Source organism: Anguilla anguilla, chromosome 16 (genome assembly GCF_013347855.1).
Source record: "Anguilla anguilla isolate fAngAng1 chromosome 16, fAngAng1.pri, whole genome shotgun sequence".
In the NCBI taxonomy this organism is placed as follows: domain Eukaryota; kingdom Metazoa; phylum Chordata; class Actinopteri; order Anguilliformes; family Anguillidae; genus Anguilla; species Anguilla anguilla.
In genome coordinates this window covers 2,430,708-2,455,280 of record NC_049216.1, presented here as the reverse complement: position 1 = coordinate 2,455,280, position 24,573 = coordinate 2,430,708, and the positions used below count along the sequence as shown (strand labels likewise).

The window sequence follows — 24,573 nt, the reverse complement described above, 5'->3', positions numbered from 1 at the left end:
AATAGCTAAATAGCATTTAAAGGGACAAATTTTAAATGCTTAAGCAATGACAACAGAGTAAACAGAATAGCCTATGACAGAGTGAGCTGAATAGCCTATGACAGAGTGAGCTGAATAGCCTATGATAGAGTGAGCTGAATAGCCTATGACAGAGTGAGCTGAATAGCCCATGATAGAGTGAACGGAATAGCCTATGACAGAGTGAGCTGAATAGCTTATGACAGAGTGAGCTGAATAGCCCATGACAGAGTGAACTGAATGGCCTATGACAGAGTGAGCTGAATAGCCTATGGCAAAGTGAACTGTTCAAATGGAAAGAAAGACAGTTTATGTGAAGGGGCTACTAGAGCTTACCTCTGTTACATGTAGTTCTTTAGCTGAATGTCCGTCCTGTGGAAACTGTCTCTGCTGTTGTCCCTGCAAGTATCAAAATGTGTCAGTTGCTCTGTGCCGTCAGTGGAACCATCGCCTGACCTAACTAGGCAACAGGTAATATTGGAATGTGCAGCCTTCTTCTCTACGGATAATTATAAAACTGTAACACTAATGCTGCAATGCTTGTGTAGCTCTGTATTACCAGTTTGACCTCAGTGCCCTACTGTGCTTTAGCTAAACCTGCTGTGTTAGCCAAATAGCATTAACACAACAACTGTAACAGTAACATGCCATGTTCTGTACATTCTGCCACATTTTACATTTTTACATTCTGCACAAATCCAAACTGCTTGATTATAGAGAAAACTCAATTCTGACATCCCTTTCCACAAAGTGAAGACTGTCCACACAAGGCTCATCATGTCCAACTGAACTGTTTTTTTCTATGTTATTCAGTACAAAATCAGTGTCTGTTAGACAAAACTACAACTGTTTGAAAAAAGTTTGGAATGTTATTCAATGTTACAGTTGCAGGTGTCAAAATGTAGCCTTCTCTTTAAATAAAATTACTAGGGCTGTGACTACCACCACATCTCACAAGGTAAAATTATCATAAACTAGTTTTTTTTTTTTTTTTTTTTAAACAGAAGTAACACATAATTATTTTAAATTATTTTTTGATTACTTTTAGTCCCAAATGAAAAATTTGAAAAAAAGTAGCCTATTGCATCAAAACCGCCATTTTATTGTCAGTTTCCTGTTTTGCTGAATTAGGCGTGTTAATGTGATTTTGCTAGAAGATTCCCGTTCCTTCCCACACCTCTTCACCTTTAGTTTATATTCTCACCATCCCACTCCACAACATGCTACTTACTCTGTTCTTTTTTCAGTTTTATTCCTTCTTTTACTCCCTCTTCTTTCTCATCTGTCTTTAAAAATTCTGTTCGAGTTTGAAACACTCCCAGGTACTTTTGGACTTTAGACCATCTCACACTTTCAGTATGCCTTGCCCATTCACTTCCTCATGATAAGTTACAGCCCTTATTGGGATGGCAGGTATGCCATCCTGCCAAGTTACGCCTTGGTGGGGGCATGCCCCATACCTACACAGCACCGAGAGTTTGGCACTTTTCAGGGTTCCCCACAGAAATAACCACAACAGCCACAGACACTCAGCCCATAAAAACATGAAATTGTGTAAATTCTAACCCCATTTCAAGAATTCATAAACAACTTCACATGTCCACACAATAAAGCCCCAAACTAAGGGGATTTTGCATTTTCTCCTTCTTCTGATTCTTCTTCTTCTCATTCTTATTTTTCCTACCGGCTAACCCACAAACAAAATGTCTCCCCATTGGACAGTTTACCGACACCAGCCAATCCTTCACCCACACGAGCCAATCAAAAACTTGCATACACATGCAAAATACCCATACCTTTTTAGTCTGAAACATTATTTTTGCACAAGGAATTAGTGCAAAAATAAGTGAACCCTAAATTGATTGGTTGCATCAAGTAGAATCAGGTAGGTAAATAATTGTGTATCAAATGATCCAATCAAAGGAGAGGTCTTCAGGAAAAAGTTTTGGTTGGACTCTGATGAATAGAGGTAATAAACTTAGTCAGTTTGGTGTAACCCATACATCTGAATGCAACACACACCATGCCGAGAGGAAAGATCTCAGAGGAGTCTCAGGAAGAGGGCAGTGAGAGCACATCAGTCTGGGGAAGGCTATAAAATCATCTAAAAAAGATTTGAGCTCCATCAGTCCACTGTGAGGCGAAGCATTTACAAATGGAGAGCATTTAACATGACAGCACCTCAGACTAGAAGTGGATGCCCTTCTAAAATATCCCCAAAAGCCACAATAAAAATAATGAATCAGGTAAAAGCCAACCCAAGCATAACATCTAAAGATCTGCAGACCTCCCTTGCGGCATCTCAGATAACTGCGCATGTTTCAACAATAAGAAGAACGCTGAATCAAAATGGGATGGGATGGAAGAAGCCTCTGCTGTCAAAAAGGAACCAAACTGCCCGTTTTAACTTTGCCAGAGGCCACCTGGACAAACCTGAAGGTTTCTGGAAGTCGATTCTCTGGACAGATGACACAGGTCACAATAAAAATTGTTATGTTTGGTGAAAACTTGGCACTGCCTACCACCAAAAGAACTTTATCCCAACAGTCAAGCATGGTAGTAGGAACGTCAGACTCTGGGGCTGCTTTTCCTCCTCTGGACCTGGACGACTCCACATCATTAACGGAACCATGAATTCTGAGGCATACCAGGAGATTCTTGAACAGAACGTCTTGCCATCAGTCAAGGAGCTATTCTTGATATTCTGTCAGTGCTGATTTTTCGTCATTGTCACACTAGTTCTTGATAGTCATTATGTTATGTGCCTGTTAATGCCACTGTTCCTGTGATGTAATATACATGTTTAATAAATCATAAAAAATAACTTGTTAAAATAAATTTGTGTGTGAATCACTTCATATTGACCTGCAGTCTAAATTTAGTGTCATACACAAAAGTGGATGTTTTACACTAATATTTTACACCGTTGTAACCTTCAGTTGGTTCTGATATAATTGATACTTTTATCGTGTAGAGGACAGTACAAACTTTTGATCGGTATATGGCATGCTTCATTTTAATTTTATTAAAAAGCGCGAGAGCCCCGTGTATCTGCAGGAGTGGCTGCTTCAGCACAGCATTGTGCATTCAAGTGACATTACGCATTTATATACGAGCACTCGTTGAGGCATAACTGGTCTTTTCACAATATTTTACCAATTTTGCTGACTGATCAGCATGGCTAAAGCAAATCCTCTGGGGGTGGATCAGAAGAACAGGAAGTATTCAGTCTAACTAGGATATACAGTATGTGAACATGTCTGAATTACTGCTTGTAACATTTCTATTATTTATGTTTTTGATATTGTTATATTTGCATTGGTTGTAACAGACAACTGTTAGCCTTTCCTAATAATCCATCCATCCATTATCTATACCCACTTATCCTGGGCAGGGTCGCTGGGGGTGCTGGAGCCTATCCCAGCGTGCATTGGGCGAGAGGCAGGAACAGACCCTGGACAGGGCGCCAATCCATCGCAGGGCACACACACCATTCACTCACCAATGACTCTCACACTCACACTTATGGGCAATTTAGAGTTCCCAATTAACCTACCAGCATGTCTTTGGACTGTGGGAGGAAACCCACGTGGACACATGCAAACTCCATATTTGTATTGGGGGCTAACTAACAGCCCTAGCTGTTAGTATGGGATGGAAATGGTATAGAATATCCTCATTAAAATGTACTGTGTGCTGATATGTGCTAGATGAATGTAAAATATCCCTTGAAGTGATATGACATCTGTAAAATGCTGTCTCATCCCCATGCAACAAAATATTACATACTGTAGTGTACAAAAAACATACTGGAGTGAATGATTACATATTTAGGTATGTGTACCACTGTGCATCACAATGTTTTTTCACATCATTTTTCAATGTCATATCAATGTTTCATCTTAAACTGTCATAATGGATGAAAATCATTTTTTGCAAAAGTTTTGGATGGGTTTTTAGACCCCTAAACATCTTACAACTCTGTACTGATGAAGATATTCTCATTATCATTCTAAAATAATGCAAAGGTAAGTTTCATGAGTCAAAACAGTTTATTTGTAGTGAAATATATGAGGTTATGATTTACAGCAATGCACAATTCAAACATTTTAGATTTGGAGACACTAAGGAACACTAGGGTACATTGCTTACTCTTTGCTTATTATATCTTTAGTTGTTTTGCATGTCACCCTCAGATTTTGCATACTTGCTCTCAAGGAGTTTATAATTCAGGACATGCTATGCTGTACATGTGTGATCTCTCAGTATTTAAAAACTAAAGGAGAACAACATCATTTTTGCATCGCTCAGATAATTTAATTTGTGACTCTTCATTTCTGCTCGTAAATGTAAAAAGTGTCTTGCTTCATTTAAGCCAAGTCTCTGTGATTCTCAATTCTGGAGTTAGATAGCCTGAAATAGAACACCCCTTTAATGGGTAAGAATTGGCCAGATTTGGCACCAGCATGAAAAGGTTAGGGAGAGTTTCTCAGAATAGCCACCTGTAAGCTGTCCTCCTATTAATATCATATTTTCTATTAATAAATATATATAAATCTATTAATTTCATTGTGAATATTTTGTCAGTAAAAGGTCTTTATTTAAAAAAATGATTATCTATTTCTTGATTGTCATTTGCCAAATCACCAACTATTGAAAACCTGAAACATTCCAAAGGAACAGATGTTCAGAATTTGCATTATAGTCTCATAATGAACCAGTATTATTTACAAATGCACCACTTTTAGGTAATTAAATTCAACTAAGACCATACTGAGAACAGTCTTTTAGGTATTTAAATCCAATTAAGACCGTACTGAGAACAATCCTGTATACAATTAAATTCAACTAAGACCGTAGTGAGAACAGTCTTTTAGGTAATTAAATCCAACTAAGACTGTAGTGAGAACAGTCTTTTAGGTAATTAAATCCAAATAAGTCTGTAGTGATTACAGTCTTTTAGGTAATTAAATCCAACTAAGACCATATTGAGAACAGTCTTTTAGGTAATTAAATCCAACTAAGACCGTAGTGAGAACAGTCTTTTAGGTAATTAAATCCAACTAAGACCGTAGTGAGAACAGTCTTTTAGGTAATTAAATCCAACTAAGACCATATTGAGAACAGTCTTTTAGGTAATTAAATCCAACTAAGACTGTAGTGAGAACAGTCTTTTAGGTAATTAAATCTTGAAGCTTTCCATTTGATGATTGGAGAAAGTGGAAAAGAACAGGCCTGACCTCTGCAACATTACTGAACTGCATAATTACTGCATTAATGCCATGTCTAGCCGCAGACCTACTGCCCGTAAGCGGCCGCATCTGAAGATCCCACAGCACTCTGCAGGAGCGAGTGTAACAGAGCCTGCTCAAAGCAGAGAAGGCGGGAAAACGCCTGGCAGGCTGCTCTTCAGCCACTCAGAGAACAAGCAGAAACCTGGTCGAGATTCGTTTCTGGGAGATAACGGGATGAGTCCTCCTCCCCTTCATCCGGAGTTCCCTCATCGCCATCGTTCCCCCGCCGTATTTTGGGCGTTCTCTGCTTGTGGCGGCCGGCCCTGTCAGTGGCGTCTCTTCAGTGTGGAGGAGTCCCGCCCACGTGCACCCACTCGGAGCTCAGACAGGCACTGGTGCTGTTACAGATTCAGCAGGCCCGTCTCCCAACCTCGGCCCTCAGCAGGCTTTTGAGCAGCAAGGAGAAACTAAAAAAATAACATTTTTGGGGTTTTGCTTGGAGTAGCATGTAAGGATATTTCTCCTCCTCCCATTCTGCTTTTCCATCTCTTCACCTCTCTGTCTCACATCTCCAGTTCTCTATCTCCTTGTTAGGGGGATTGTAGGTAGGAGTTGGGGGAGCGGGGCACACAAGGGGTTGCCGTGGACGCCCGGCGGGAACAGGGTTCCACGGTAGACTGTGCAAACGAGCGGCGGTTCTGCTCCGCAGGGGGTTAGAAGAACTCAGCACCACCGTCAGGACTCCCCTCTCTGTGGAAGAGCGGAGAAATGGCCCGTTAGCCAGGGTGCGACCCAACAGTGACGCCTGTAAGACCACCCTCCGGGCTGGAGCACCAACAGCTGCCTCTCAGCTTTGACTCAGATCTCCCATCCTGATGTATTTCTAAGGGTAATACTGTGGGGTTTAAAAGGCCACTTTACTGGTGAAACATGTTGGCAAATCAAACTGTTATTTTAGTTTTTTATGCTTTTTCCCCCAGTTGAGAAAGCCCAAATGTATTCGTCTCAGCTCACTGCCACAGTGGATTCAGCAGAGCGCAGACGAGCATGTGCCCCCCCCTCCTCTGAAGCATGTGGTGCCAGCCCCCGCTTCTTACCACGCTGCAGCTCAACAGACGGAGGCTCCTGATCGACCAGCGGAGGGCGCTAGTGCTTTTCCTGTGTGTGGATCGGCCCTGCATTCTGGTATCAAATCTGGATCATGTCAGTACAGAGATGGGAGGCTTCAGCTGGCTGGGATTAAAGCATCTGATTGTTCGCCACTGACCTCTGCTGGTCGACCGGGGCCCTGCAAGTTTTAACCTGGCACATGTTCCTCTGGATCATGCCTGTTTAGAGCCCTGCTTGTAACCTGCAGTGTGATGAGAAGCATCTGCCTGGCATGGTGAGGTTTGGAGAAAAGCAAACGTTGGTCTGCGCTCTCCTGAACGGACAATGTGATTGTGAGGGTTAGGATTAGGTCACAGTGGAGGAAAATGATTTAAAACTCTGTAGAAAAAGAGGGCTTCAACCCGTACTAATATAAGCACCGGGTTACAACGGGTCCGTCAGTTCAAAAAGGTAAGACTGGCGGTGAAAAGCAGAACCTGCACGCCGTCTCATGTCTGAGGTAGGGCACCCAGCCTCTCTTTTCACTTCTGTTTTGCACTTGAGCACTGTTTGGAACTGATGCAGTTATGCAAATGAAAAGACTATTTTTTGGGATATCAGCTTGATAATTGTCTTTTTTGGGTTGAATACCTCCCACCAGCCAAACACACAGAGCCTGATTCAACCAGACACACAGCGCCTGAATCAGCCAGACATGTAGAATCTGATTCAGCCAAACACACAGGGTCTGATTCACCCAGACAGGCAGGGCCTGATTCAGCCAGACATGCAGGGTCTGATTCAGCTAGACATGTAGGATCTAATTCAGCCAAACACACAGAGCCTGAATCAGCCAGACATGTAGGGTCTGGCTCAGCCAGACATGCAGGGCCTGATTCAGCCAGACATGCAGGGTCTGATCCCCCCAGTCAATGCTCACCATAAAGTCAATACCCACTCCCCAGTGCAGCAGAACCTCAGCCACTTTAGAACCGTGAAACATTTCATGACTTTGAAAATCAATTTTGTTTACTTGCTTAAAACTGCAGGCATGTTTTTAGGCGATTTTCATTCTGTGGTTGTCCTGCTTAGCTCAGTGCTACTCTACACCAGGTCCCGTGGGCTACAGTGTCTGCAGGTATTTGCTCCATGTACTACAGCGCCTGAACCAAGGAGGTGAAATAATTAGGGAATGCTGGTGCTGTAGTGCATGGCTAGAGGAAATTCTTGCAGACACTGTGGCCTGCAGGACCTGGAGCTGCATAGGCCTGGCTTAGGTTATATTAATGAGATCAGTAAATGAGATCTCATTAGAACATTCACCTATTCTTTTATCTACTGGTTTTCCAAAACGCAGCCATCATCCCCCTTTCCAAGACCTGCTATGTCTGGCTTTTCTTTTTTGGAAACCGTTTGATCTCCATCTTCTGTAAATAAAACCCTTTTGACTTTCCTATATTCTAGTCTTCAGAAGTAAGACTAATACACTGACTTTTGCATGATTTTGGTTACATTTTAATTTCGGTCAAAGGATTTGATTTAATGCTTCAATTGTTTCTTAAATACATAATTTGTTAAGTAGTTTTTAGGCAGATTCTCCCGTCTTTATGATATGCAGATGGCTGGACGCCCTTGGCTCCATAAACAGGATGAGCCATCCAGATGATTTAGAGCTCAGTGCAGCTGTACAGCATCTGGAAAAAGCTGATCCCACAGACTGACACAGTCCTGTTCTGGCTGAAATGAGACAGATAATAGAAACCTGCAGTGGACACTGCACTCTGAAAGGTAGCACAACCACGACTTCCCCTTGTGTTGTTTGCGAAAGCATAGCAGCCATTCGGTTTGAACAAGCTTCCCTCAGTTTCTATAAGAGCCACTGATGCCAACTGCTAAGAGGGTAGATCTTCCTCACTATTTACTCACACATGCACCCAAATTCATTTTACATTGCAGTTTATAAAACTTTTGGGCATTTAGCAGACTTATTCAGAGGAACTTATGTCTCCAATACAAGGATAACTGAAGTCAGGCGCACTCTCACAACTTTAACAACAATCTGTCATAAGGCATGGGTTTTTAGTCCTAGAGGTGCACACACATAAGACTCTGCAAAGACTGGAATCATACAGCTTCACACATTATAGGACTCTGGGAATTATACGCTTCACACATTATAAGACTCTGGGAATCATTACATTACATTACATTACAGGCATTTAGCAGACGCTCTTATCCAGAGCGACTTACACAACTTTTATATAGCATTTTACATTGTATCCATTTATACAGCTGGATATATACTGAAGCAATTTCGGTTAAGTACCTTGCTCAAGGGTACAACGGCAGTGTCCTAACCCGGGAATCGAACCTGCGACCTTTCAGTTACAAGCCCAGTTCCTTACCCACTGTGCTACACTCCGTCCTGCAAAGACTGGGAATCATACAGCTTCACACATTATAAGACTCTGGGAATTATACAGCTTCACACATTATAAGACTAAGACTCTGGGAATCATACGCTTCACACATTATAAGACTCTGGGAATCATACAGCTTCACACATTATAAGACTCTGGGAATTATACAGCTTCACACATTATAAGACTAAGACTCTGGGAATCATACAGCTTCACACATTATAAGACTAAGACTCTGGGAATCATACGCTTCACACATTATAAGACTCTGGGAGTTATACAGCTTCACACATTATAAGACTCTGAGAAGACTGGGAATCATACAGCTTCACACATTCATGCAATTCATTATAGACATTATATTATGAAACTGCCGTCCAGGCATAATTTTCAGACTCTTATCCCTGTACTCCCCAGCGGACTCCCCCGGCTTCAGCCACCTGGTCGCCGCGTCCCTTAGGTGTTGGCTAAAGACAAATGGCCGGTCCGACGGCCCCAGCTTCGCCGTCCGAAACCGGCGGCGGCGGTCCTCGGGGGAGTAACCCATCCTGTCCAGGATAGCCCTCTTAACATCCGCGTACCTCCCCTGAGACGCAGCTGGTAGGCTGCACGCTGCTGTCTGCAGAGTCTTAAAACGCTGTATAACACCGGTTGCAGTTGTACCATAATATGTTGTTTGTCCATTTTTCCTCACTGAGCCGAACAACAATTTGCAAAATGGTATCTTACAGGTTAGAGAAATAGGAAGCCCGAAAGTCTGATTGGCTGTTGACGGGTCATGCCTGTGAAAAGGTGAACTGTGGACAACATTTTTCAGGCAACTTTGGTCGCTCAGTTGCCCAGTTGCTCCTGTTGCTGGGCATCGCTCAGCTACATTGAGAATGAATGGACTTCCTGCAACTCGCTGAGCGCACCGTCAGATAGCTGCCAAAACCATTCATATCTTTCAGTTGAGATTTGTAACTAAAATTCATTGAAGGGTGAATGTAAAATTTTATTTGTATTTGTGTTAATTTATAATGAGTTCTGCATGTGCTTTCTGCACAAGCAGAGCTCATTATAGGAGTGTGCGCTCTATTCTCTAAGTACATGCAGTTTGGCAGTATGGTCAGAGACTATGGCTCATGGGTATGGTGGCACCTGCACTGAACTGTAACCGTAATTTGGAATTCATAACCACAGCAGTGCGAAACTAGATCAGGAAACAACAATTAAATACTGGATGTCTCAGAGACAACGTTTTCAAAAGTTGTTCCCAAACAACGTCAAGTAAACGTTACTGTTTTTTAGCAGTTAACACGCCTCTCTGTGTGTTAACTTTTATTCAACCAGAAATACACAGAACAAATTAATCATTACCTTTTCAGTACAAGTGTCATGGACATCTCACAGATACTAAAGGAAGAGAGACTGTACCTCAGAGTGTCACACAGAATCACTCTTTATTATATTGGATCAAATAGGAGAAACAGTTCAAACACCTCTTCATAGGAGCTCGGAAAGAATCTCAACTAACTTCAGCAAAGCTTATGTACATGAGTGAGACAGTCTTTGTGTGCAATGTTACAGTTGAGGCTCCAGTACTTTCCATTTCCTTTGCTCCTCTTTCACACCATGCTAGGAGGGGAAGAGACATTCCCTTCTTATCAGTAAATGGCAAGTTCCTCTATGTAACATGTGGCAATCTCATCCTCTCCTGTCCATCCATGTTCTACCCTCCCTCGTCTGAGGGAGTCGGGCAGCCTTCTACTTTCAGCTTGTGAGAGTCAGCAACTTATTACATTCTCAATAGCCAAGCATATTTAAACGGATAAAAAAGTAGGCCCAGAACATTTTCTCCCACTCTCAACCCTTTTGTTACTTTTGAAACAACACAGATTATCGAAAATTTCAGTGTTAGACATACACTCTTTCTATTTCTTTTCCTTGTAGGCCACAATTACCAATTTTAGCCAAGCTCTTAACCCTCTCATTTCACACTACAGTTTCTTCATTTGCAAATGACATTTCTAAAATAACACCAATGCATTCTTCTTCTTCATCATCATCATCCTTTTTTCTTGTTGTGCAAGCGGAATGCTTAATCAAGCATTTCATACATGTGCATATGCAAATTAATCCAATAAGGCATAGTATTAAAGCAACGAATAAAGATAATAACCATTTTACTATAGCTCCCCAAGATCCAAGATTGTGGTAATTATGCAATTGCGCTCCTTCTGCTCTAATATGTTTGGCTAGATTATTAATAGTTATGCTGTTGTTAGGCACATATGTACAGCAGGCTTGTCCCACCATAGCACTCACACCACCCTTTTCAGCTAAGCCCATATCTAGAGCCATTCGGTTTTTCATAGCCATTGGCTGTAGTGGCATTAATTCAACAGAAACATTAGATAAAGCTTTGGCCGTATCATTTCCTAATATTTTCACGGTACTATTTTCACGGCATATTTATCATTTTCCTGGCTAATTTCCCCATACCATACAGTGGAATTGCTATAACTAAGAATCGCTCAGTTTCAGTAAGTCCACAATTTTTGCCAACGATTTCCCCGGAATGAGCACTTTGTATGCACTGTTACATGAGGAAGAGCACATGCAAAATAACAAACACCATGGCTCAGGCAACCAAGGCCGGCTTTATCTCCACACACCCACCATGATACATTTGGCAGATATTCCTGTGTATGGTTCCATACAGGAACAGAGTATCTATTGCCTATTATAATATGTTTGCCTGTGCTTTTGTTTGGCCCTGTTAGGATACAGAAAGTTTGTGCTGTAGGAGACAGACAGATTTGTGTATTCCAAAACCTCACGTGCATGTGAGAGTCCGCCATTGTTTTACAAAGACAACCAATAAGACACAGTGGTAGAAATTGCAGCCTATAGGACAACTCTGTATAACAAACAACCAAACAGAGTTCATGCTGTATTCTGCGCACAAATTTGAATATATGTAAATGTAACTGTATAAACTCCACAAACTCTAACAGTTGAATTGAACATTTTTGTGTGAATCCCTGTTGCTGGCTTTCTGTATAATAAATGCTTCCTGATTTTTAAACACTAACTTCGGATCTGCTTCTACCTGGAACGACGGTCACTATTGTTCTTGGCAACATTTCTGGTTACCAACAATTTGGCGCTGCGAGCAGGGTGGATTCGTCTTCCAGAACTTCGTTGTTTTCCTGACCAAAAAAGTGAGTAAACGGGTTTTACTACCATTGGCTTGGCGAATTGGACGGCAAAACTGCGGAAGTCTGGAACGCTCCACCTAGTGGTACGATAACGTATATCTTGACCGGTGTAGAAGCGATCAGTTGTTTGTGCTTAAAAACTGTGTCTTTTGGTATAACGTCTGTGTAACGTTACACGATTGTTTGTTATAAATATCAGTGCTGATGATGTGTTACCAGTGCTGCTGACTGTGATATAGGCCTGTGTATTAAGCCTATTGTGACCGGGTGTTTGTGAGTCACCCCTGCCTATGGAAAGTGTGAATCCAGGCTAAATTCTACACGTGGTTGCGTGGCCGTGGTAAGCGAGTGTGTCGCCCACAGCACAGAAGTGATTAATTTTCACTACTGGGTATTAGGTCGAAAGATACCTAAGAAGCGCAAAGCCGCATCTTTGTTTGTTCGTTTAAGGGAGAGTCAGTCAGTGACGCCCCGGGCCCAGGGTTGAGAGACGGAGTTTCTTTCACGTGGGTAGTCTGTCTCTGTTTCAGGTCGTGAGAGAGCGTGTGTGTCGCACTCCCGACAAGTTTTGTGGACATTATTGAATTTTACGTTTAATATTGGCCTCTTAGTCTTTATTGTTTCGTGTTGGTTGTCTTTAGTAACCTATTAGCCAGTAACGTGCGTTTATACAGAGAGACGTAACTTATTACCAACAAAGTATAATTCGCGAGCAAAAATGGCCCCAAACAAGGAGAATGCAAACGGGAGTATAACCACATATCTGCAGCAAAAGTATGTAAAGCAAGCAAAGGCGATGAGTAAAAATGGCTGGGACCCCGAAGGATCCACGCCGGATTCCTTAGAATGGTGGGGGAAACAAAAAAAGAATAGGACGGCTTACGGTACCATTGTACTAATTACGGAGCATATGAGGCTCATAGAGAAGTGTGACGAAATGTATAATCGGCTACAAGCACAAGATACGAAATTAGCTGGTCTGCGTAAGAAGATAGAATCTCTTGAGAACAAAGGCAACAGCTCTGACCAGAGCACAGCGCTTGCGTGCATTCCGACTGAAATAAAAGGTGTTCCATCTTTGTACCCAGATTTAAATTGTCACACTATAACTGACCCACTGTATTTTGAAAAGGAGAATAAAACGGTGCCCATGGCACCTATGGTTACTAAAATTCGCGGTAGAGGAAATGAACAACGACTGCATGTTGATCACGTTCCTTTAAGCCTGATCGAAATGAGAGCTTTATTAAAGGATTTGCCGAATCTTAATGCGCAAGACGACAATTTACCGTTTTGGCGACAACTAAATGAGCTACAGCGTAGCATGTCTCTACACCCTCTAGACATGTTTTCAGTTGTGCGTGCAAAATGTCCAGTTTCAAGCTGGAACAAAATTGAACCAGCTGATCTCCGACAGGAACCATGGGCATCTGGCCCCTGGGCGAATCATAATGAATTACAAAACGCGATTACCGGTTTCTGCGAGGCTGTAAAGACTGCTTTAGGTAAAGGTGCGCCAAAATGGCATTGTTTCACGGCAGTAGTACAAAATAGCTTGCCCTTTGCTGAATACGCCGATCGGAAGTATGAAGCATTTGAAACGCATTGTGGCTTCCCTAATCCAAATAGAGACATGGCTGTTTTTACGCAACAATTACTGGCAGAGGCTGCCCCGCATATTCAGAAGGTACTAGCAATCGGCATACACCCGGATAATACGTTTAGTGACATTGTTTCGTGGGCCTCGCGATTAGAGGAACAGATACGGAAGAAGAGTTCAACTTTACATCCCATTGCTGCTGTTCGCTACAACTCTCTGAAGTGCGATAATTGTGGGAAAACGGGCCATAGCACGGATCGATGCAAAGGGAGGGACTATAGGAGAAGTAGGCGTAACACCCCCCCAAACAAAGAAGCAGATAAATGCTTTCGATGTGGAGAACAGGGACATCGAGCGCCACAATGTTTAGCTGCCCTACCTAAGGCGCACGCCTCCAGTGGAGAATACGCAACCTCAGACAAAGAAGCTGGGCCTATCGCGCACTGCTCCAATGACGATTACGCGCATTTGAACCGAGAACAACTTGTCGCCATGTTAAACAGTTTGAAAGCATAGGAATTACCGGCCTCCTTTTCAGTCAGTAGTATAGAAACTCAGGCTCATTGCAGACCGTATCTTAGTGCGTGGGTAGGAGGCCGGCCATGCGATATGCTAATTGATACTGGCGCTTCTGTTTCTATCACTGACCTACCGCTCCCTTGTACAAAGCATTCCATTGATCTTTCTGGCATTGGGGGTAATTCTGTCGCGCATATAAATCCTTTCCAGTACTTGTGGAATCCAATAATGCTTATTGGACACAATCATTTTTCATTTGTAGGACTGCAGAAGGTACCATCCTCGGTTCTGACGGCATGAGATTACTGAAAGCTACTGTTGCATACTCGCCTATGGCTTTATCAGTTTGTGACGCTTCTCATAAACGCAAGACATTGCCATTAGCTGCTCTTTCCCATACTGCTATAGCATCTGTTGCAACACCTATTGTCCATTCCTGGGATTTGACTAACAAGTTCCAAGCTTTATGTGCAACATTCCCTGCATGCTGGTCTGTGCACAAACTGGATTGTGGAGCTGCACCATTACCACCACTTGAGGTAACAGGGACTATGCCCTCACCTGTGAAACAATACCCGATTAAACCAGAAGCTGCTCAAGCAGTTGGCTCAATCATTCAGTCCTTGCTTTCACAGGAGGTCATTGAGCCATGTGTCTCACCCTGTAATTCTCCTGTCTGGCCTGTGCAAAAACCAGATGGCTCATGGCGCCTGACAATTGATTACAGAACGGTTAATGCTGCTGCAGACAAACTTGCTCCAATTGTTTCTGACCCAAACACGCTGCTTGCTGATATCAAACCTAGTCACTGTATATTTTCTGTGATAGACATTGCCAATGGATTCTGGGCCCTGCCTGTTGCTGAAAACTCAAGAGCTTGGTTTGCCTTCACACACCAGAACACGCAATACACATGGAAACGCATGCCTCAGGGCTTTCATAACAGCCCTACGCTTTTCCATCGCGCAATGGCCAAGATTCTAGCAACAGTTTCATGGTCTCAGTATGAAGGAACACAGTGCCTCCAATATGTTGATGATATTCTCTTGGCTTCTTCTGACCCTGTCTCTCATTTCCAGGCTCTGGAAGCTTTACTCAAAGCTTTGGAAAAATACAATATGAAAGCAAGTCCAAAGAAGGCCCAAATCGCACAAGACGCTGTCCAGTATTTGGGCTTTACCATATCCCAGGGCTCGAAGCAACTCACTGTTGACCGGAGAACTGCTATTGCCACCGCTCCGCGTCCCCGCACTGTCCGTGATGTTCGTAAGATTCTGGGACTTTTTAACTTCTGCAGGAACCACATACCTGACTTTTCTGTTATTGCAACACCAATCAATGCTCTTTTGAAGGGCTCCCATCGCCCATTGGAGACCGTTGATTGGACAACCGAGTGTGAAGATGCATTCAGCACTCTCAAATCTGCTCTCACTTCTGCCCCTGCTTTAGGTTTCCCTTGTTCTGACCTCCCGTTCTTTCTATGGTCAGCTGTGAAACAAGGCCACATGACAGCCGTTCTTACTCAGCCCCATGGAGGCATACAACGCCCCGTTGCTTACTATTCTTCTCGCCTGGATTCTGTCGCTTCTGGTCTTTCCCCTTGCTTACAGGAAGTGCAGGCTGCCGCCACAGCAGTAACGGTCTCCGCTGCACTAGTCTCAGGAGCTCCACTCTCTGTCAATGTCTCTCATGCTGTGCATAACATACTAACCCAAGGCCGTTTCTCTCGTGTTTCAGCAGCCAGGTGGACTAGATGGGAAGCCATCTTGTTAGCTCCGCTTATCACACTCATCCACTCCCCAGCTGTGAACCCAGCCACTCTCTTACCTGTCGAGGGAGACGGGGAGCCACATGAGTGCCCATTGTCTCCAGATCACCCATCCAATTCAGACATCTCTGAAACACCTCTTTCTGACAATGATTTCTCACTTTTTGTTGATGGATCTCGTTTGTACAATGGGGCCCACCCAGTTACAGGATATGCAGTTGTTGACATTGCTGGTCAGGTAATGGCATCAGGCCGCCTTCCAAGTTCAGATTCAGCACAGGTGGCTGAACTTGTTGCCCTCACTCATGCCTGTGAGTTGGGTTCTGGGAAACGACTTACTATATACACTGATTCCAGGTATGCATTTGGTGTTGTCCATGACTTTATGGTTAACTGGTCATCTCGGGGTTTCCTGACTTCATCAGGTACCCCGATAAAAAATGGGGGGGTTGTTCAGAATCTCATAACTGCCTCTAAACTACCAAACAAACTAGCAGTTGTAAAAGTGAAAGCGCACACTAAAGGACAAGATGCAATCAGCTTGGGTAACCACTGGGCAGATGAAGCTGCCAAAGCAGCAGCTTTAAATGACTCCCTGCCTACTTACAAAATTGCAGCTATTGACATGTCGGGTCCAACTAACATTGACATAGCTAAACTACAGGATGCCTGTACAAGAGCTGAAAAATGGACGTGGATTGAAAATGCATGCACTCTTAATGATGACAACATTTGGCACACACAGGACGGGAAAGTTGTTGCCCCTCAGAGCATCCTTTCATTGCTTTGTGAAGTATACCATGGCATTGCACACAATGGAGAAAGAACAATGCGGCACAACATGTCACTTCATTGGTGGTCTCCCAAAATGACCAAGGTAATGAAAGATTTCGTTAGGCGTTGCATCATTTGTGCAAAAAGCAATCAAGGTCCAAAAATAAAAGTAATGATGAAACACCAGCCACGGCCTACTGGACCCTTTCAGCAAATCCAGATGGATTTCATTGGCCCTCTTCCAAAGAGCCATGGAAAAGAACACTGTCTCGTTCTCATAGACCACTTCACACGCTGGGTAGAAGTTTACCCTGTAGCCTGTGCAAATGCCGCAACCACGGCAAAAATAATCGCATCTGAATTCTGCCCACGCTGGGGCCTTCCCTGCTACATAGACTCAGACCAAGGGACCCACTTCACCGGTAAAGTAATGAAACAGGTATGTTCGTACCTGGGAATCAAACAAAAATTCCACTGCCCTTACCATCCTCAAAGTTCAGGTCTGGTCGAAAGAACAAATCGAACACTGAAAGAAAAGCTGACCAAGGTGTTGCTGTCGAAGGGGGGAAGCTGGGTCCAAGGCCTCCCAGCTGCACTCATGGCGATGAGAGCAACCCCTAATGCAGTAACTGAACTGTCTCCCTACGAACTAGTGACTGGCAGAGCCATGTCACTAGCCCCTGGCCTTTGTAAGGGGTCAGAAGACTCTCTTATAGTGGGAGATGCATTGCTGAAGTATTGCCAAAACTTGAATGAAGCGGTGAAAAACCTAACCTCCCAGGCTTGTCATTACAGACTCTGAAAGATAAACAAAAGGAGGGGGGGCAAGAATCACAGACATATGAACCTGGACAATGGGTTATGATAAGAGCCCCTCATCCTAGATCTTTCCAACCTCGATGGCAAGGACCACACCAGGTCTTACTAACCTCTGAGACTGCTCTTCGAGTTACAGGCATCCCGGTCTGGATCCACCAATCCCGGACCAAACCATGCCCATCACCCGAAGACCTCAAAAAGCCTGAAGAACTCCCTGCCACGGACGACTGCAGCCTTCACGAATCAGGTGCAAACGTTCCAATTTTTTCACATACTCAACCAAATTGAGCATTCAAGTTATGCTCCCATCCAACATGCTGAATTCATTTGTAATTATAATCACAGTTTTGAGCCATGGTGGAGTAAGTGCTGTGGACAATAACATTTACATGCAATTAGTTCACATGACAGCCAAACATGCAAATAAGACTGGCTGCTATGTCTGTGGATTAATACCACATTCTGTCGCACTTGGTGTTCCAATGATGTCCGTACCTATTGCCTCCAAGTATAACACTGCAGATAGCGATAGCAAAAGTGAACTTGTTACCAGACCTAAACATATATGTGATCCTGAACCCATTAACATTGCTCTGTCTCTTGGCCCATATCTGTGGTGCCTCAAACAAAATGGCTCTATTTATGTTGGAGAGACCCTGGACTGCAATACGGTTATTAACTACCATGATAAACCTGTACAAAACCACACAAGTTGTTCACTATACAAAGACTCCGACAGCATACATAATATAGAACCAAGTTGTAATAACTTGGGAGTACTTGATAATGCCCTCACATGGTATTCTGTTTTCTTCCTCATATGCCGGAGAGGACACTCCCATGACACCATACCGGCGCCGAGGACACCACCCCTCCAAGACCATGTTGCTGCAAACCAGGAGTAAATTGCAAGAAATCCCACCAAGCCTTGAATCGAGCCTTCCCTACCAAACCAATGTCACTATCCATCCAGCCAGCAACAGAAGGACTTTTTTCTTTACAAGTTATGTTCTTGGAGTACATCTCGTTCGCCCGTAAGGGGGACGTGAGGGAATTTTGCCTGAAGTTTTCCTAACACAGGTTTTTGACAGGTTTTCGCCCTCACCCTGAACAATGACTAAATAAATGTAACTGTAAAATTGACTTAACCATGAGATTCATGTTGTGTCAAAAGGAGGGACTGTTAGGATACAGAAAGTTTGTGCTGTAGGAGACAGACAGATTTGTGTATTCCAAAACCTCACGTGCATGTGAGAGTCCGCCATTGTTTTACAAAGACAACCAATAAGACACAGTGGTAGAAATTGCAGCCTATAGGACAACTCTGTATAACAAACAACCAATCAGAGTTCATGCTGTATTCTGCGCACAAATTTGAATATATGTAAATGTAACTGTATAAACTCCACAAACTCTAACAGTTGAATTGAACATTTTTGTGTGAATCCCTGTTGCTGGCTTTCTGTATAATAAATGCTTCCTGATTTTTAAACACTAACTTCGGATCTGCTTCTACCTGGAACGACGGTCACTATTGTTCTTGGCAACATTTCTGGTTACCAACAGCCCTATACAGCAGTTTCCATACATTTATTATATCCCATTATATTGTTTTACCTTGTAATGATTTAAGCAGTAGGTTCCATTTATTTTCCCAGTTAACATTATAAATGGTGGCTGGTGGATCTGTTTATATTGATGTGGAAAAAATCCTGTAAAATGGGTTTCGTTCAAGTGTCCGGAGGAGTAGCTTGCCAGGGTAGTATTAATACAAGAACAGATTGGTGGGGCCGAATCTGGTGTGCATGTGGTATTTTCCCAACTCCTCCTTTAAACCACCGATGTAATCCCATCATATTGGACATATTGAATGGTAAAGCAGTCATTGGAACCCCCAATTTAAAGGAGTGGGGCATGTGAACCACACCCATCAGGAGCTTGCGTTGCCAGCTCTAGAAGCTTCAAGAGCCAACATCATAAAAGTGTTATGGCCGTGGTGTGAGTGATGAGCGTGTTCCAAGGATGGTGGGGAGCGGCTGTCCTTTTAAGTCCTGCTGTGGAACTACGGGGAACAGGAACAGAGCTGGAGTTATTAAGCCCAGGACCCCTCCTGTGGTCCTTGTTAGGGTCTTCATCTCAGTTGATCCTCAGGGATGGTGACCTTTCGGCAGCGAGAGGCGTGTACCCACAAATCATCCGGTGACTTTCAGCGCCGTCGGAGTAGTCAACAGCACCTGACACAGTCCTGTCCAGCGGGGTTGGTGCCAATGCTTTCATCTGAGGTCCTTCATCACCACCCAGTCACCAGGCTGCAACCCGCGCTGGGCATCTGTCCAGGGTTCAGGTAACACCGCCTTGGGTTCTGCATAAATACCTTTCAACACATTGTTTAATGCCATACAGTAATCTCCCATAGCTTCTTCACATCCTTGCGGAGTTTATCTATTCTGGGGAAACGGTGCGTTCACCATCCACATCGGTCACCCTGTGAAAATCATGAGAGGACATTCCGGTTGTGCAGTGTGTTCTTCCCCTCACATGCATCTGAGCCAACGGTAGCACTTGTACTCATGACAGTCCGCTTTCTGCCATCAACGCTGCGAGCTTATTCTTTAGCGTCCTGTTGGCCCTTTCTACAGCGCCTCCACTCGCAGGGTGGTAAGCACAATGAGTCCACACATCGATCTGCAGACAGATGCTGAACTACCATATTAACAAGTCCTATTATCACTAGACATTTTGGATGGAAGTCCCCATCTAGGAATAATGTCTCTCAGCAATGACAGTAGCCTGTTTACAAGGACAACATTCAACCCATATGGAGAACATATCTACAACAACAAAACAATATTTGTAACTCTGGCATGGCGTTAATTCAATAAAATCATTAAATGCTCAAAGGGTCCTTCTGGTCTCAGGTGAGCAGATTGGGGCGTTACTGTCCCTCTTCCAACATTGTTGGTGAGACGTATAATGCATTTTTCACCTAAATTCGAAAATCTGGGAGCATATTAATAACGGTTTATGTAGTCAATCCATCCCCCTTTTTTGACACATGATCGGAGGAATGTGACAGTTACACCAGAAAGAAAAAAGCCGACCTGGGCAGAGCGGGGCGCTGTTGTGAATCAGTCCATAAACCAGAAGGAGTCTTTGAGCAATGGCAGGCCCACGTCCAGATCTCACAGGGGTCCGCAGAGGACCAGAAAACCTGCATATCCTGTACTGAGAAAAGGTTAAGATCATTTACAGGCGCCAAGGACATTACCAACACAGGGGAGAATTAAGAAGTTAGGATCAGCACGAGCATTACCTAGGGAAACAAAATCAGTGGAGGAGGTGTGAGCCTGACATTTGTAATCAAAGAGGGTTTCAGAAGGGCTGAGAGCAGGTTTCAGACTAACTCGGCGTGAGAGATGGATTTTCCTGTGGAAGTAAGAAAATTACACTGCTGCCTAAGAGTCATGACACTCCAAAATAATGACACACACCTAAAGCGTCGCGAGAATCAGTGTATACAGTGAGGGATTTTCCTTCTGCCATAAGGCAAGCTCGGGAGGGAGCAAAGAGTTCCGCAGCCTGTGTGGAGAGGTGAGAGGATAAATGAGCGCTCTCTGTTGTGGAGAAATAACTAAATACAGCACAGGAAACAAGGGGGATCCCGTGGTGGGACCGCAATGAGCTGAAAAAAAGGATCAAGTCAGAATTAGGCAAGGGCACATCAGAAAGGTGAAGATGGGGCTTAGTCTAAGCATCAATCAGAGCCTCACAGGAATGAGGTTCACCATCGTCAGCTGTGGGGAGCAGAGTGGCAGGGTTAAGGACAGAACAACGTTTCAAAGTGGCTTGAGGCACATTAGTCACAACATTGCTGTAATATAAGGTGCGTGCGGGGGTGAGATGTGCAGTTTGTGCCTGCAGAAGAATCGAGTGCACTGCATGCGGTACATGACCAGTCAGAGGGGAAAAGGCTACGAGGCTAATAATTTCAGCTGATACCAGTGACACTTACTCCCTCAGTGGCTTCTTTACAAGAGGGGCTATCCCAAGCCTTCTCGAATGCTGGATCTCTGCCTGTGTCAGAATGTAATGCCATACAATGCAACCTAGTTGGTTTATGTGAGAAGCGATTCCCATGCTCACATGAGTATGTGTGTGTGCTGTGGTATGGTGCAAGATATTCAAACCCTACATGCCAGCCAGATCCCTCCGTTCTGCTACCTCAGGACGCCTAGCACCTCCCCCTCTTCGCACCTGCACTTCCAGAACACGTCTCCTGTCTGTTCTGGCCCCACGATGGTGGAATGACCTCCCTGTGGAGGTCAGAACAGCTGAGACTGTGACCTATTTCAAACGACGACTGAAGACCCACCTCTTCAGGCTGCACCTCTCCCCATCCCTCCCTTCCCCCCTGTAAATGACTAAACTTAGGGTTGTAACTAGGCAGCTGTTTCATAGGTGACTTAGTTGATGCGCCTGTCTTAACGACTAATTGTATTTTTATTTATTTTTATTTTTCCATAGATTGCGTTGTTGCCGTTCTCGTTGTTAGTGTTAATCAGTTTAACCATCAGGGTCCAAGTTGAACTATGCGGTTGTTCCCTGTACTTGGACTTTGTTGTACGTCGCTCTGGATAAGAGCGTCTGCCAAATGCCTGTAATGTAATGTAATGTAATGTATCTTCTTCAACCTCTGCCTTTTCCTATGTGTGATATGGCCCTGGCCCCCCAGGTTGTGTCACCGTGACATTTTGGGGTGATGGCGTTGACCATTGTCCTGATTCTAGTTTATTTGGGCAGTTTCTCGCAATGTGTCCTGGTCGGTGGCACTCTGATAAGGTACAATAGTCATTATGTAACAGTCATTCATAGTCATGAACACGTTAAGTCCAGTTCACACAGTAAGCATAGGCTGGGTCAGAAAGTTACGGTGAGTCATAACACTCATAACAGATCACTGCGTTTGGGGTACCCCATCGTCTCTGTCCTCCATTTTGACTTTTCCCTCTTCCTCTTTGTCCCTGATTTGCCCCGCTCTGATAGTACATTATTTGTGTGCTTTGCAGGTCCTTGCTTTTCTTTTCACCCTTTTGTGCTTCTTACCTTTCAGCATGTAAATCATGAGCCCAGAGATGTTCCAGCATTCCCCCTTCCTATCCAATGCAAGTAGACATAGCCGTTTTTCGTAGATAAATAAAGCTCCCAAAAAGCTATTCTTCAGATAAGGTTCATAAGCTTGGTTGTCGGGTCACACGCCGGAATATTTCTGGAAACATGACAGTCAGTCATGCAACTTCTGTTATTCACGCAGGATTCAGTGTGCCTCTTTTTCTTTGTTCTTTCTGAGTCCAATGAAGAAGCTAGTGTATAGTGCACACTCACTATGGAAGCATGTTGCAGGCAAAATTCAAATGAACATGCAGTATGTAAAATGTCTGTGTAATTCTACATTAGAATTTAAATCCCCCCCCCCCCCCCCCCCCATATATGCACTTGCCCTTCTTTAGCACCAATGAGGGTGCACAAATACTGTAAATCCACGTTGCTGGTATTTTCTGCTTTTATCATTGCTTTTTTAAATTCTCCCTTAACCTTACACACACTGTTTCACTCGCCATACATTAATGTAGCTGAGTGATGAAATAGAAACAGGAATATTAAAAAATATACATTGTCAATTTTATTACCCACCTCCAAATCCGAAATTAAGATTGCTCATGATATTGTCTCTTGTCTTTGTTTCAGACCAATATTGCACTCTGCAGGAGTTTTCAGATCATCTTCTAAATTTCACAGATGAAGTCCAAATGAAGGCAACTCCCCTGAGTACCTCTCAAGCGAGTGTCATGATTGGGCAATTTTATTTACATAAGACCGCTCCAGAAGGATATAGATTAGAAGGTTGATAAACGTTTATACCGTAATACCTGTTCTGTTAGGTGCTTTTAAAAACTGTACTTAAAATTAAGGTGATGTAGGCTTTGTAATACACATTTGCCATATTTATCATATCTATCTCTTCCAAATACTCTTATTAATATTGTTGGTTACCCTAAAAAAAAATATCCTTTGATCTATATGTGTGTCATCATCTTCTCCTTTTCCTTCCTCTCTCTCTAAGGTTTTCCATGCACAAGCATTTTTAAAAATTGTTATTATTATTTTAATTTCCATGATGAGTCTTGAGAGTGTCTATATCATCTGGAATACTGACAGAACACTTTTACTGGACTCAGAAATGCTGCCTGTCAGAAATACAAGACCAGCAGTATTACAAGTAATACAGGTTGAAGCATGTGAAAAGTAAGTGGCCCTTGATACTGCTCTAATGTTTTTGACGGCTATTCTATTTTAAAAGGAATAAATAATCATTAATACATGTAAATGCACATGGTTTCCCTTTTTAATTTGCAAAATACAATATATTTAACTTTGAGAGTCTGCATGCCTCTGACATACACAGGAGGAATAATAATTTGAATGGTGTTCAAATTTAACACAAGTGAACGTGAAATGTCCACGTCTTGTGAATATGTCAGAGCCTTTAGTGTGCTGTCAGTGGGCACATTGGGTTGTATGAGAGAGACAGAATGAGGTCTGATGACAGTGGCAGTGTAAGAGAGGAAGGAAGAGCAGCAGCAAGGTCAGAGAGCCACACTGAAGGGCAGGACAGGGCCTCAACATCAGGGCCTAGTGGCTCCTCAGCCAGTCACTGCCCATCAGCAGAGCCGGCCATTGAAGGTGTCTCCATCCGAGCCTCATCACACAGCAGCACCATTCTCTGCATTCTTCTGCACATTCTCAGAGCCTAACCAATGGCAGGTGGTGTCATGAGTTTCATCTTCTCCCTGATTTCAGCATAAAGCAGTCTCTTTGATGAAATGTGTTTTCATTGTTAATGTTTGTTGATGTTTTCAGGGAGGAAGACAGAACCTGATCTGAAAACAGCCACCAGGATGCATCAGAGACATGTTATAAAGAATGCTGAGGACAGGCCAGAGCTATTTCTTACGCTTGATCTAAACAGTGATGAGAAGGATTGTGAACGTGAAATGTTCTTTTATAAATGGCAATATATTGACTGGACAAGGACAAGTCCCTTCACCAAAAGTCTTAAGGGTAGGTAAAA

The 24,573-nt window shown here is 43.4% G+C and overlaps 2 protein-coding genes across 9 annotated transcripts in view; both read left to right on the top strand.

Moving 5' to 3' along the window:
• The window catches only part of LOC118215112 (histone H2B-like), a 195,963-nt gene extending 173,328 nt beyond the window's left edge, over nucleotides 1-22,635 (top strand). The window contains exons 2-3 of one of the 2 annotated variants that reach the window (XM_035395557.1): nucleotides 19,596-19,788; nucleotides 22,555-22,635. In XM_035395557.1, the coding sequence (XP_035251448.1) occupies nucleotides 19,596-19,788; nucleotides 22,555-22,561 (200 nt within the window). In that variant the 3' untranslated portion in view covers nucleotides 22,562-22,635. Of the gene's footprint in view, nucleotides 1-19,595; nucleotides 20,148-22,554 lie in introns of those variants that run through there. The other variant, XM_035395558.1, reaches the window with a different exon arrangement.
• LOC118215104 (protein NYNRIN-like) lies at nucleotides 11,520-18,942 on the top strand. 7 transcript variants are annotated; one of them, XM_035395545.1, is made up of 5 exons: nucleotides 12,055-12,470; nucleotides 14,346-14,926; nucleotides 16,226-17,064; nucleotides 17,581-17,778; nucleotides 18,184-18,942. In XM_035395545.1, the coding sequence occupies exons 2-5, from the start codon at nucleotides 14,380-14,382 to the stop codon at nucleotides 18,190-18,192; spliced, it is 1,593 nt and encodes a 530-aa protein (XP_035251436.1). In that variant the 5' UTR covers nucleotides 12,055-12,470; nucleotides 14,346-14,379; the 3' UTR covers nucleotides 18,193-18,942. The 7 variants fall into 7 exon arrangements, 5 of the variants coding, with proteins under 5 accessions (XP_035251435.1, XP_035251436.1, XP_035251434.1 ...); XM_035395544.1 differs by lacking the exons at nucleotides 12,055-12,470; nucleotides 18,184-18,942 and adding an exon at nucleotides 11,520-11,967 and having other exon boundaries at nucleotides 17,581-18,054; XM_035395543.1 differs by lacking the exon at nucleotides 18,184-18,942 and having other exon boundaries at nucleotides 12,055-12,304; nucleotides 17,581-18,054.
• Nucleotides 22,636-24,573: the final 1,938 nt, after the last annotated feature.

What these genes read in the sequence shown, in the direction of transcription:
- LOC118215104 (XM_035395544.1), top strand. Translation starts at nt 14,380, where the DNA reads ATGAGATTACTGAAAGCTACTGTTGCATACTCGCCTATGGCTTTATCA. An exon ending in GATAGACATTGCCAATGGAT is followed by an intron (nt 14,927 to 16,225) that starts TCTGGGCCCTGC and finishes CATTTGGTGTTG; the next exon opens with TCCATGACTTTATGGTTAAC. An exon ending in CCGGTAAAGTAATGAAACAG is followed by an intron (nt 17,065 to 17,580) that starts GTATGTTCGTAC and finishes TTCGAGTTACAG; the next exon opens with GCATCCCGGTCTGGATCCAC.